General features: G+C 46.6%; 1 protein-coding gene across 1 annotated transcript in view; it reads right to left on the bottom strand.

Annotated features, from left to right (window-relative positions):
• ATP8B1 (ATPase phospholipid transporting 8B1) overlaps positions 1–12,802 on the bottom strand; it is a 108,997-nt gene extending 96,195 nt beyond the window's left edge. Inside the window, exon 1 of the mRNA XM_007935551.1 lies at positions 12,622–12,802. Within this exon, the coding sequence (XP_007933742.1) occupies positions 12,622–12,802 (181 nt within the window). The remainder of the gene's footprint in view (positions 1–12,621) is intronic.
• Positions 12,803–14,445: the final 1,643 nt, after the last annotated feature.

Raw genomic sequence — 14,445 nt, 5'->3', positions numbered from 1 at the left:
AGATGAATGGATGGATGAGCCATGGATAAACAAGAGAACTTAGAAGCGCAGGTTTGGTTGGCCGTGGGGAGCAATGGATGTTGGAGTGTACCCAGAGGTGCCTCAGAAGGAAGGTGTGGCAAATTACTTCCGAAAACTCCGCCACTTAGAAACCCTAGGGAGCTCCGTTCTACCCTGACACACATGGGGTTACCATGAGTCAGCTTGATGGCAACTGGTTTCATCCACTTGATTGGGTGGTGTTTGTAGCATTCACCTCTACTGCCTCCCCCCAAAGAAAGAAACATGGTAACTGATAAACTGAAAGAAACAACTAAAGCCCAAACACTGCTATTTGCTTCTGAAAATGCACATTTTCACTCCGTGTCCTGGGTCCTTCTGCTTCAAGCATGGCTTGGTTGTATCAGGTGGGGTCTGGTCAGAGTAAGAGGCCCCGGTTCCTATGGACGCAGACTCTGAGGTGTGCTGTTTTAGACTCTTAGACTCACCTGGGGAACTTGCAACACTCTGAAATTTTGATGTAGTCAGTTGGGCTGGGCACAGGTGATCCTAACTAGGTCCCAGACGATCCTAAATGGCAGACAACTGTGAGCTCCACTGTTCAGGAGCCATGTTTCTCAGCCTGGCTTCTGCCTCTATCACACTGGGGGTGATGAATTCTCCCAATAATATGTGTTCTCACTGAATCAAAACTCCGTAGATGTGAGCAAGGGAAAGCTTGGTGGCCGTGAGTCTTTTGAATATGGTCCACCGCCTCACTGAGGATCTTGGTTCTCATGGTGCCCTCCAAACTTGACCTTGCAGACAGATGGCCTAAGCTCTTTCTTCATGTGCAGATTCTGATTAAGCTGACCCAAGGTGAGGTCCAGGGTGCGGCATTTCTAACAAGTTCTCAGTTCCAACTGTCACCGAGTCGATTCTGACGCATGGTGACCCCACGTGTGTCAGAGTAGAAGTGTGGTCCACGGAGTTTTCAGGGTTCATTCTTTGGCGGTAGGTTTTCTTTCTTCCCAGGTGCCTCTGGGTGGACTCAATCCTCCAACCTTTGGATTAGGAGCAGCAGCAGCAGAGTGAGTTAACCGTTTGTACCACCCCGGGCCTCCTACTAAGCTTCCAGATGATGCCAATGATGCTAACAGGTGGAACACTTTGGAGCAGCAAGTGTGCTGGGGGATGAGCCCACTCTTCTGCTGATTTAAGAATGAACCTGTCTGGGCATCAGTGCCAAACCTTGTTGTTGTTGTTATGTACCGTCAAGTCGGCCCTGACTCATAGCGACCCCTCCTTGGGTTTCCGAAGCAGTATCACTATGGAAGTAAATTGCCCCATCTTCCTTCCGGGGAGTGGCTGGTGGATTTGAACTCAGTCTTCTGGTTAACAGTCAAATGCTTTAGGCACTACTCTACCAGAGCTCCTAGTGCCAAACCTAGCATCTTTTAAAAATATTGATCCTCCGCTTGCCTCTTGTCTTAGTCCAAACTTGCGACATCAGCATCTATTATGTCCAGGACGTGGGCCCCAGCACCATCTACAGGTTTTTGTCACCCACAGGCAGGCTTGAGAACCCCCAGTTCATCCTTTTATGGTGACTTCTATTATTAAAAACCTGCGTTAGAGATGCAGTAAGGAAAACAACAGCCCCATTAGGTCTCCCTGAGCAAGAGCATCTCACTTAAGTTCTGGTCATAAATTACATCACTCAAAAGCAAGTTTATAAACTGGGAACAGCACTGTCATACTATTGGCCACCCCCCACCATGACAAATCACTCAGCACAGAAACAAATCCCACCACTCATTTTATGAGCTACCAGTTAACTTGAGTGTCACGGAGTTAACATTGACTTAGTGGAGGGCAGTTTACAACTGACCAGAGAAAGAAAAGAAAGAGCCAGAGGAGAATTTCCACATGTGCCATTGTGTTGAAAACTCAAAATGCCTCTTGTGGAGGGAGAACACAGCTCCTCCCTCAGCGGGTACCATGATTTCCATATTGTATAAGGAACCCTAGCAGTGCAACAGTTAATCGCTCAACTGTTAGCCAAGAGGTTGGTGTTTGAACCCAACCAGCATCTCCAAGAGAGAAAGGCCTGGTGATCTGTTCTGGTACAAATTATAGCCAAGAAAACCCTTAGGGCTGTTCTCTGCCCCATGGGGTTGGTCCGAGTCGAATCTGGACTTGAGGGCACCTAACAACAGCAACATATTTCACTGACTACCTTCATCTGCTTTTCTGGTGTCAAATGACAATGAATTCACACATGCACTAGAGAGCCACATCCTTAGTTCTGAGTGCCACTAAGGATATCCCCTTTCTCTAGCACACTGCTACACTCCCTCTGTTCATACCACACACAATCTGAAATTACACCAAGAGAGGTGACAACTTCCTCTGTCTGGATGCTGAAGTGGTAATGCTTTTAAATCTTAAATAGTATAAATTTCATCTTGAGTACTGTCAACCAATGATCACCTTACCTCTGAAGAGAAAGTACAATAAAATTCTGAATAGAAAAGGCTTTTAAAGGAATGCAGCTTTATGCTTACAAGTACAGAGTGACCCCAACCAGGCCAGAAGGTTGTTGTTATGTGCCGTCGAGTCAGACCCAACTCATAGTGACCCCTCCTTGGGTTTCTGAGGTAGTAACGTTATGGAAGTAGATTGTCCAACCCTCTTTCCGAGGAGTGGCTGGTGGGTTTGAACTGCCAGCCTTCTGGTTAGCAGTCAAGTGCCTTAGGCACTATGCTACCAGAGCTCCTAGTACAGAAGGGAGGCCCTGTAATGAGGATATCCATAGCTTGCAATGTCCAGCTGCACTGGTCACAGATGTGTTCCCAAGATACCCAGAAGGTGCTCTGTAAGTGGCTGGATATTCCTCCAACAATCTTGTTCACATTACAATGTGCCTTTTTATTTTCTAACAAGGATAAATGACATCAAAGCATTTCTGACTCATCTCCAATTCCAAAGGTGTTGAATCCAAATCATCCGGTTTTAATACACAGAAATTGCACTTTTTCGCTAACCTCACAAGCTCAAAAAGGTATGGAAACTGGCTAAGTCAAGACACCGGAAGCTGGGGTGCTAGTGGTTGGCTGTGTGGGGTGTGTATGTAGGCTTCTGGAGGGGGTGATGGGGCAGGTGGGTAGTAGTGATGACAAGGGCTCCTCTCTAAAAGCCACTACCTAAACTCAGCCTCTTTTTCTCAACACGCCACTGATATGAGTACAGCAACACCCAAAGCAAAATCTCACTAAGGGTTACAGTGCTATAGCTTATCTCACTGGAGTCTCTGTAGGAGCTCTGGTGACACAGTGGTCCAAGCATATGGTTACTAACCAAAAGGTCGGCAGTTCAAACCCACCAACTGCTCCACAGAAGAAAGATGAAGCAATCCATTTCTGTAAAGACTGACAGCCTTGGAACCTTATGGGGCAGTTCTACTCTGTCCTACAGGGTCTCTATGAGTCAGAATCGATTCAATGGCAGGGGGTATGGTTGGTTTGGAGACTCTGGTTGCTGCAATTGGCTGAGCACTCAATGACCAGAGGCGCTTCAAAAGGAATGCTTGGCGATGTGTTTCTGAAGGGCACAGCCTTGAAAACGTTTTCCGTGTAGGTGTACTCTGCGTGCTAGGGTCGTCATGGGTTGGAACTGACTCAACAGCAACTGTGTTATGGGATTTATATAACCTTGTAGTTAAGAATTCAAAATTCTGTCATTTCTCTGGGGAAAGGCTCCAAATACTCTTGGTCATTTCTTGCCACTTCATCCTGCAGCTCGAATTGCCAGCTATAAGTGGTATCCCAAACCACCAGGCTCAAAACAGTAACCCTGTCCTTGACCTACAAAGGGATTCCTCATCCTCTGTTACCCACCCTCATAAATGGCTCATTATCGACTAAGGTGCAATGCATTTTCCAAAGGCGGCTGCAACAGGATCTCCCACCCCACACGCTCTCCTGCAATGTGACCTTGTTACTACCTTATCAAGAAGTGGCATCTAATTTCTCTTCCCTTGAATCTGGGCTGGACTTAGTGACTCACTTGTAACCAGTAGAATGTAGCAGAAGTGATGCTGCTTGACTTCCATGACCGGGTCAGAAAAGGCCATGCAGCTTCTGCTTTGATCTCTTGGGGTGAGTTCTCCACATGGCCCCTCTCAGAATGCTCCCACTTAGAGGTTGGCCACCATGCTGCGAGAAGCTCAAACCCCGTGGAGGCACTCCAATCAAAAATCCCAGTTGAGTCTTTGAGTTACTCCACTCCGGCACCACGTATGGGAGTGAAGAAGTTGCCAGAAGATTCCAGGCCTAGCCTTTCAAGTCACCTCAACCCTTCTTCAAGTTACCTCCATCATTCAAGTTACCTCCATCATTCAAGTTACCTCAACTGTTCAAGTCAATTCAACTGTTGAAATCACCCCAACTGTTCAAGTCATTCCCAGCCGTTCAATTTACCCCAGTTGCCCAAGACACTCAAGCTGTTCAAGCCACCCCAGCCCATTCAAGTTACCCCAGCTATTCAAGTCATTTCAGTGTTCAAATCTCCTCAAACAGTCAAGTTACCTCAACTATTCAAGTCTCCCCCAGCTGTTCAAGCCACCTCACTGTTGAAGTCACTTCAGACATTCAAATCTTTACAACTGAGGCCCCAGATATTATGAGGGCAGAGATAAGCCATCTCTGCTAGGAAGGTTAGGCAACCCTACTTCCGTAGTGATACTGCCTCGGAAACCCAAGGAGGGGTTGCTATGAGTCGGGGCCGACTCGACGGCACATAACAACAACAACAACAACAAGCTATACCCTGTCTGAATTCCTGACTCACAGGATCTGGGAGCACAGTGAAATGGTTATTTCAGGCCAATAAATGTGGAGTGAGTCTTTTATGCAGTGATAACCAAAACACCCACTGAGGTACTCAAACCAGAAACCATTCCTGATGCCAGCCCTCATATTTAATGGAACCTATGAATGCTCTGTCCTTCATGTACACCATAATCTCTCCCCTTCTCTCCATCCTTGCCATCCTGTTTACATCTTCACCATTTGTTTTACTGGGATTATTGTCTTCTGCTTTCTCCCCACTGCTGCCAACGTGAGATTTCTAAAATCAATCCATGTGTCCATCAATACTTACTGATCATCTGTTATGTGCTATGGATGTAATAGACATGGCCACAATTCTCATGAAGCCAACAGTCCAATGGAGGAGATCTTTAGCCAAAGGAGGAAAAGTAAAGGAGCTCTGAGACCCTGCAGCAGGGGGATCAGATCTAGTCTGGGGTGGGGGCCAGAGATGGCTTCTGTAAGTTGGTGGCACGTGTGTCAGGACCTCAGTGACGAGAAGCCAGACCAGGAAAGGGCTGCCCTAGGCAGAGGGAGCAAGAGGTATAAAGGCATGTGGGGTGGGAAAGGTCTATGTGAAGCCAAAATCAAGAGCAGGACTGGAGCATGGTGAGCATGGCTGTAAGCCACAGGCAGCCAGCCCAGCTGGGACAGGAAGACAGAGAGCAAATCACAAAGACCTCAGTGGCCAAGGGAAGAAGTTGGAATCTGATTCCGAGTGCAAAGGTATCTCTTTTCATGATGGAGAATAGACTGAGGGGAGCAAATATGGCCACAGAGCAGAAGGAGACTACTGTACACCTCACCTGATTATTTTCAGCCTGCAACACTTCCAAGGGAGCTCTGGTGGTATAGTGGGTAAGGTGCTTGACTGCTAACTGGAAGGTCAGTGGTTCTGCTCTGCAGAAGGAAAACTGGGCAATCTACTTCCATAAAGATTTATAGCCTTGGAAACCCAATGGGGGTCGCTATGAGTCAGAAATGACTCGATGGCTTTGTTTTCTGGGGGGATACTTCCATGGCTCTCTGATGCCTCCAGGATATTGTCCAAAATGATTGGGATGGCCACCCTGATTTCATCATCTAGACTCCAAGAATTCCTTACGGTCCCTGGGCCTTCAGCTCCTTCAAGCCTTCCTGCATCAGTACTCACTGCCTCTGCCTGGGCAGCCCTGCCCCTGACACCACACAGGAGATTTACTGCTCATGCCTACCGCATGCCCTCACCTCCAGGAAGCCTTCCATGACCAGAGAAGGCCCCTGAGGATGCCCCTGGGTTCCCTACTGTCAGCTCTGTTAAAGCTCTTCAGTGCATTCCTTCACAAATACCCACTGCTCTTCTACAACATGCCAGGCACAGCTGCCTGGGAACAGCTCAGAAAGAGACAGATTGGACTGCAGGCCCTTGTAGGACTTAAGAGACTTACTGGAAGATAGACTCTACATGCTGAGTTCCTCTGTTTTTGAACTGCATTGTGACTGCTGCTATAAAGGAGGCGATCCGAGCACACACTGGTCCTCTCTCTTCTCATAACACCCTCATTCCCCAGGTTAATATCAGTTCCTCTACGTGCTACAAGGCAGCCACACTCCCTCCTGCCATAGAGTTTGTGTGTGGGTCCCTCTTTGAAGCCTTCCTCCCTTCCCCTTCCCCTAATTAACTCCTCCCTCAGCCTTCAGATGGCAACTGAGCCATAAAGAGAAATGAAGTTCTGATACGTGTTAGAATATGGATGAGCCCTGAAACACTGTGCAAGTGAGATGACAAATATTACAGGATCCCACTTAAATGAAATAAGCAACTATACAGAAATCAAAGCTTATTGGTGTTTTCCAGGGCTAGAAGGAGGGGAAAATGAGGAGTCAATGCTTAGGGGAACTGTGTTTCCGTTAACAGTGGTGGAATAAATTGGGAAAAACAGTGCTCCTGGTTGCACAATGTGAAGAACATAATGAATGTCACTGAATTTTACGAGTGAAAACCGTGGACTCGGCAAATGTTTTGTTACATGTATTTTCACCACGTGTGCAAAAACAGGCACACAGGGCTTGTGCTTGGGCTCTTGGGGACATCTGAGAAAGTGTTATCTGGAGTATGGCCGACACCCAAGCCAGACAATTGGGGTGAATATCCCAGTGGACAGGACAGGAGGATGTGACTATAGAGAAACTGTTTTGTAGACATTTGGCCATGGGGACAGGAGGCAGGATACTAGCCTGAGGAGAAAGCTGGGTTCAAGCATGAATTCACCATAGGATAGGGTGTATTTGACAGCAGTGTCAGAGCTGGAAGACTGGAGAGGTCACGGCCAAAACAGTGACAGAAAGGAGACAGGAGACCATTTTCTCATTCCAGCCTTGGCTACAGCGGAGAGAACCAATTCACATAAATCAGGGAAACCCTGCCAATGCATTTTTTTCTTCCCAAGAACTTCCTGTCGAAGCTGATTTCCAGTCAGCACAGAATTTCCCAAGGATCTGTCCCAGGGATATCAGGGTGATGGCATGTAAGCTAAAAATAATGGCACAGTCAAAGACTTTTAGGAACAAACTTAAACTTTAGAGTTTAGGTTTCTTTAGAGCCAGAACTGCCTGGGTTGCTTTATGGTAATGGAAACCCTAAGCTCCAAGAGGGGAATAAAGACTTCTGAGCATCCAGTCCGATGGGACCACTGCGTAATGCAGAAGTAGTAACCCCAGAACACACTCTGGGAAATAACCTTCTAGGGTGTGCATCAGGAAACAAGAGAGTTGCGTTCACAGCTTGGGAAGTACTCCCCCTCATCGGTGTCCATCTTTCCTCAGGGTAAACTATGAGTGGAATTACTTCAGTCAAATCTATGGGCTTATCTTATCCTCAATGGCCCATTCTAAGGGCATGCTCATACTTGTTCTTGTCTCTCTCATACAATAAAGGTTCTTCAACTGAAAAGCACTTTAAGTAGGTCCCTCAAAACATTGTTTCAAACCAGAGCTCCTGACTATAGCATTAGTTTTTCACAAAAAGAAACACAATTTTCTGGGCTAAGATGGTATTATTAAAGAAATGACTCGCTTAGGGCCTGCTCTGCTACAATGGGTACCAGCCCCTGAGGCAACCCACCCCTACATACAGTGGTTCCTTCACAGGGCTGACTCACACTCTTGTGTTTTAGAGAACCCAGCTCTTTGAGGACAATTATCCTTCAAGTAAAACATCAAGACAGACAGATGATGAGAAAAGAAAGAAAGAAAACTCAGGGTGATAGCAGCCTTAATGAGAAAAATACACCAGTGAGAAGATAAAGGACATAAAGAAAAGGGTAGAGGGATGGAATAGGAGCCCCATGGCACAGTGGTTAAAGCGGTCAGCTGCTAACAAAAGGTCTGTGGTTCGAATCCACCAATTGCTCCACAGGAGAAAGATGTGGCAGCCTGCTTCCATAAAGACTTATAGCCTTGGAAACCCTACAAGGTGACTATGATTCGGATTAAACTCTATGGCAATGGGTTACCAAAGAGGGTTGGGGAGAAGAGAGGTAGGGTGGAGGGAGGGAAGGAGGGAGGAGATTATGGAAAAGGCAGGCAAAGGTGGAAATAGGAGGCAAGACTGTGCCTGGGAAGGGCAGAGATGGGTGTTAGAATAATAAGGAAAGAAGTTCCCGGAAAAGTCATTTGATAGTGTTTTTGAGAAATGAGAATAACCCAAATCCCTAGGAATAGAGATCACCCCTGGAAAAGACTGAAGAGGCAAATTTAAGACAGAGCTCACTCAATATTTGTGTTACCAAAAAACCAAACGTACTGCCATCGAGTTGATTCGACTCATAGCAATCCCTCCTTGGGTTTCTGAGGCATTAGCTCTACAGAAGTAGATTGCCCAATCTTCCTTCCGAGGAGTGGCTGGTGGGTTTGAACTACCAGCCTTCTGGTTAGCAGTCAAGTGCCTTAGGACCTATGCCACCAGAGCTCCTAACCTCTGTGTTAGGAAGGTACAAACCTGCACATGATGTGGTCTGTAGACTGATCAGTTCAGAAAGGGACTGACGACCACAGCGAGTAGGCAGAGTTGGAAAACAGAGGTGGGAGCTTCCACCCGCTGCATGATGGCCTGTCGTTTCTGCAGGCTCCCAACTTCAGCCCCTTCCCTGCATCCTGCTCCACACATCTGACAATGTGGCAAAGTTCACCCTCAGCCCCACCAGGCCAGTCCTTCTGTCAACCTGCCAGATGTCCATACTTAGTAGAGATTCCAAGGTTATGATATGAAATGAGACGTGCAGTGGGGAGGAATGAGGAAGAGAAGTGTTATTCATATTCGGGCACCCAAATAGAACTGCACTGTGAACCTGTCAGGCTACTTCAACTTTATGCCCTTCCTACCAGTGTCTCGTCTAGACTTGTTCTGACAGAAGCCACCTTCCTGCTCAGATTGGCGGTGCTTTCTATTCTAATTTAGCTCAGTTATCTTGGCTTTAGTACCTTCTGCTTCAGGGCAGAAAGCATTAAATTTAGTAATCAAAAGCTTAAAATTATAATCGGGAACCTATAGCTGAAGTCCGTTGCCTTGTCGACTGACTCACTGCAACCATATGGTTACAGAGTAGATCTGCTCCATAGGTTTTCTTGACTATCATCTTAATGTAGGAGTCTGAGTGGTGCAAATGGTTAAACTCTTGACTGTTAGCTGAAAGGTTGGCGGTTCAAACTCGCTCGGAGGTGCCTTGGAAGTAAGGCCTGGTGATCTTCCCCCAAAAGGTCACAGGCTTGGAAACACTATGGAGTGCAGTTCCACTCTGCACACTTGGGGTCGCCATGAGTCAGAATGGACCCAGTGGCACCTGACAACAACAATCTGTCTGGAAGCACATCGCCAGATCTTTTTTTCCAGGCTGTTGCTTGTTGGGTTTGAACCACTCACCCACCCAGGGACCTTCGAGTCAGGTCTAAGAAGTCTGTATGTTTGATATGGGAAGGTGAGGACAGGCATGACGACAGCATACAATCTACATAAACTGACGGCCTCCCCAGGTTTGGGTACCTGGGGGGGGTGGGGAGGATCAACATGGACATGTGTCTCCTCTTCCACTGAGGCTCTTCTCCCCCCAAGGGAGCTCAAGAGGGGCACAGTGGGGCCAGAGCAGGACGAACCATCACAGACATGGGATTTCATGGCTTGCCAACCTTTCTACAGGTAACAGCTGTTTGAGAAACAGCTCACCCAGGTGGCAGAACCCCAGAAGGAGAGAGTAGGAGTCAGGGAGTGACATGGGGCCAGCAGAGGCTTCGAGGACTTCTGAAAAGGCAGAACAGGCATGCTGGTGGCTTTGAAGAAGCCAGAGCAAACCAGAGCTTACTCTGATTGAGTCTGCAGAGCAGCAAGTCTGGAGAGTCGGAAATAGAACGGTATCAGGGTGAGTCCCATGAATGGGAAACGAGTCAGTCAGAATGAATTCAAGGGACTGTGGAGGAAATGCTGTCTGTCTGAAATCAGGAGCTAAAAGGTCCAGCTTCCTCATTAAGCAGGAGAGCTCAAAGGAAAGGCTTTGTTTGTCTTCAGCGTCTCTAGGTTGTATACACTGTTCACAGCGCTTGGAGGCCAACACAAAGGTTCAAGTCCACCCAGGGGCACCTCAGAACAAAGACCTGGCATTTCATTTTTGAAAATCAATTCTTAGGGGACATCAAGCTCAATTGGCATAACATACTATACAAAACATTGTTCCACCTACTACTTTGGCGAGTAGCGACTGGGACCTTAAAAGCTAGGAAGCTGCCATCTAGATGCAACAATGGGTCTCTCCTTGTCAAGAAGAAAGAAGAAAACCAAATGAATGGAAACAATCAGTCCTAGCGACTGGTACACCATCCGATCTGCAACCTATACAACTATGAGACCAGAAGAACTAGATGGTGCCCAGCTACCACTGCCATCCACTTGGAAGGGATGTAGGAGATCCTGCATAGAGAGGGAGAACAATGTGGTACAAAACTCAAAATCATTTGGAGGCAAAAAAAAAAAAAAGAAGGTGGGGACCAGGTTTGCTGGTCCAATGGGGCCTGGTGTAACCACTGAGACTATGGCCCCTAGCTGCCCTTCAGGTCTGGAATTGAACCCACAACTGTGGTTTCCAGCCAAACAAAGTACAGGCATGTGAGTTAAACATTTACCTCAAGTAGACACAAGCCCTGGAGAGAACAATCATGGGAGAAGGAAGGGCTGCTTATGCACAGGGAGACAACTCAGGGTGCAGAAGAGTATGAAGGGATGGACACTGGGAGGAGGTAACTATGGGGAGGAAGTGGGAGGGGAGCTGCTGCATTGTAAATTTTGGTCAGTGACATGAGACAAAGTATATGTGAACTGCCGTATGAAAAGTGAATTTACTCTGTAAATCTTCACCCAAATCCTAATTAAAAAAAAAAAAAGAAAAGAAAATCAGCCACTGCACAGCTCTACTCTGACCCAGATGGGATTGCTATGGGTCTGACGACTCCACGGCAACTGGTCATGTTCGTTTCTAACATGGGAGAACCACTAGGAAATGATACTGAGAAGCCACAGAGGAAAAAAGCAGAATCAGGAAGGTCAGCTTTGTCCCAGTACCATAGGTAATGGATTGTTGATGGTCACTTTCACACACAAAGCAGAGTGAACAGTCTGATGTTTACTATCTAGCTCCTTCCAGAAAGTCTGTGGACCCTCCCCTGGTCTAGACCCTGCTTCTGAAGCTACACTGACCTGATGCCGGCAGGGAGCACAGGCAGCCACATACAGGGCCTCTTGGGGGAATTCCTGCCAGTGAGCCAGGACCATTCTATACTCCCAAGTGTCCAAGGAAACGGAGTGGCAACTCCAGGTCCTTCTAATGGAGCAGGGAGCACTAGAAGGAACAAGTTGAAGATGCTGAGAGGCTCAGAGGTGAACAAATGGAATGTCTTCCTGTACTCTGGTCAAAGAACAGGTACCATCCTTATGGGGACTAGGGCCAACATCATTGCCCGATGGGCCCATGCAGCTGAGATGCTGGATATCCACGGACAACCATCCTCACCAAGCACACAGCAAGCTTCTGGTGATAACACCTATGATTGGTTGATTTGTTAAACTACATTTCTTTGGACAAAGGAGTTCCTGGGTGGCACAGTTAAGCTTTCAACCACCCAAAAGCCCTGGAAGTTCAAGTCTACCCAGAAGCATGTGGAAAGGAAGGCCTGACAGCAGTGTGCTTCTGAAAGACCACAGCCGCTGAAAACCTCACCGAGGGTCGTTTCACTCTAGCACACGGGGTCATCGTGAGTTGGGACAACTTGATGGAAACTGGTTTGTCTGTTTTTTGAGTATTTGGGCACGATTTAGGAATTATTCCTGTATATTACTTTTGCTCTCCATCTGTGGACAAGCGCAAACACAACACACATCCACATGCATGTATAATTTCTTAGCAATGTCTCCAAATACTAAATATATAAGTGGTTAATTATACAACTCACACTGCATATTCAATAATACAGTTAATTTAGATCCAAAGATTATTTGGTTGATAAATACACTCTTTTAGTGCTGGATGTAACAAGCAAATTCTTCCACATACAGCTCCATTTTTACAATACATACACTCACCAAGACTTTCAGTTTTCTCCGTAAACTTATCAGATAGGGTCTTCTGGCCCTATCCCACTGAGGATGAAGACGAGGGTACCTGTCCAGGCCCACCAACCATGCTGTAAGACGGGCCCACCATCCTCTGCAGACTTTGCCACCACCACCACCGCTCCTCACAGCAGTTACCTTTCCTGAACGGTTCCCGGTTCTCCTCAGCTTCTCTGTTGATTCGATTCTGTTCTGGCTCCACAGCTGGCCCCTGGTCCTCAAGTTCGTCTTCTGTTTCATCATCACTGTACGGAACCACTTCATCATTCGGCTGCCAGTCCTCCTCAAATGTAGTCTCTGAGTCTCTTTCTGAAGTCATTCTGCTGGCAAATCGGAACTACCTGCTTTGAAAGAAAGGAGAACCGAGTGGATCACTGCCCTGATTCAGCTTTCGGTTAAATCCTGCACCTGTAACAACAGTCATTTTACAGAACATCATCTTCCTACAGAACATGTAAATGTTTCTAGATAATGACCCAGAAGTTCCAGTTAACATACAAACAAGAACCAAATATTTATTATTGATTAAATTCTCAGGGAAAGTTGGGCAGGGGGAGCGGTACGCAGATATACAGACCGCTCTAAACCAGTTCTTTCTCCTCTCTCTCTCTCTGAAGGTATACAATCTTTAAGGCAGTGAGTCTCTATCCAGTGAAATAAATTTATTGGGTTACAACCAGCATTAAAAGAAAATGAAGACACAGATGAACCTTGAAAACATTATGCTGCATGAAATAATCTGGGTACAAAAGAACAGATACTGAATGAGCCCACTGATATGAATATCTAGAACAGCAAATGCACAGAGACCAAACCTTATTAGTGTTATCTGGGGCTAGGGGATGAGAGACCGGGAGTAACTGCTGAAGTGGCACTGAGTTTTTCTTTGCTGCGATGAAAGTTTTGGAAATGGACAGTGGTATAATAGTAGCACCATTATACCACTGTCCATTTCCCAAAGTCTTAATGGTAGCACAGGAGCTTTGGTGGCATAGTGCCTAAGTCATTTGACTTCTGAACCAGAAGGCTGGTGGTTCAAACCCACCAGCCATTCCTTGGAAGAAAAATGGGGCAATCTACTTCCATAGTGATACTTACTTGGAAACCCAAGGAGGGGTTGCTATGAGTTGGGTCCAACTTGACAGCACATAACAACAACAACAACATAACGGTAGCACAGAGTCCCTGGTGGTGCAAACAATTAACATAAGCGACTGCTGACCAAAAGGCTGGACGTTTGAATCCACCCCCAGGCACCTGGGAAGAAAGGCCTGGCAATCCGCTTCCGTAAAATCAGCCACTGAAAACCACATGGAGCTCAGCTCTCTGACACTCATAGGGTTGCCGTGAGCTGGAGGTAACTCTACAGCCGCTGTTTTGTTTTTCTTATTAGCATAACACAGTGGACGTAACTAATGCCACTGAGTTGTATACTTAAAATGGTTAAAGTGGCAAACTTTTTGTGATATATATTTACCACAATAAAATTTAGATTAAAAATAAAACAATTTAAAAATGGTTAAAAGAAAATGGAACAGAGAAGCACATACAAAGAAGTACTGTTGGGTGAAACAGTTTTACAAAATGGACACAGATATACATATGTGCATTGGATCTAAATGGAGTTGAATTGCTTACTATAGCTTGCTGGTGCAGCTTCAAACCACTGCCCTGAGCTAACAGTCTAAGGCTAATATTCCGAGCCTTGACTCTGGGGTGCCTTGTTGTTGTTGTTGTTAGGTGCCGTCGAGTCATTTCCGACTCATAGCGACCCCATGCACAGCAGAACGAAACACCACCCAATCCCGCACCCGCACCAGCTCCGTGATCCTTGCTATACTTGAGCCCATTGTCGCAGCTACCATGTCAATCCATCTCGTCGAAGGCCTTCCCCTCTTTTGTCGACCCTCCATCTTACCAAGCATGACATCCTTCTCCAGGGAATGGTCCCCTCTGACAACA

This window comes from Orycteropus afer, unplaced genomic scaffold (genome assembly GCF_000298275.1).
Source record: "Orycteropus afer afer isolate SDZICR_OR568_19922 unplaced genomic scaffold, OryAfe1.0 scaffold00029, whole genome shotgun sequence".
NCBI classification, from domain to species: Eukaryota; Metazoa; Chordata; class Mammalia; order Tubulidentata; family Orycteropodidae; genus Orycteropus; species Orycteropus afer.
This window is presented reverse-complemented; position numbering and strand designations above follow the sequence as displayed.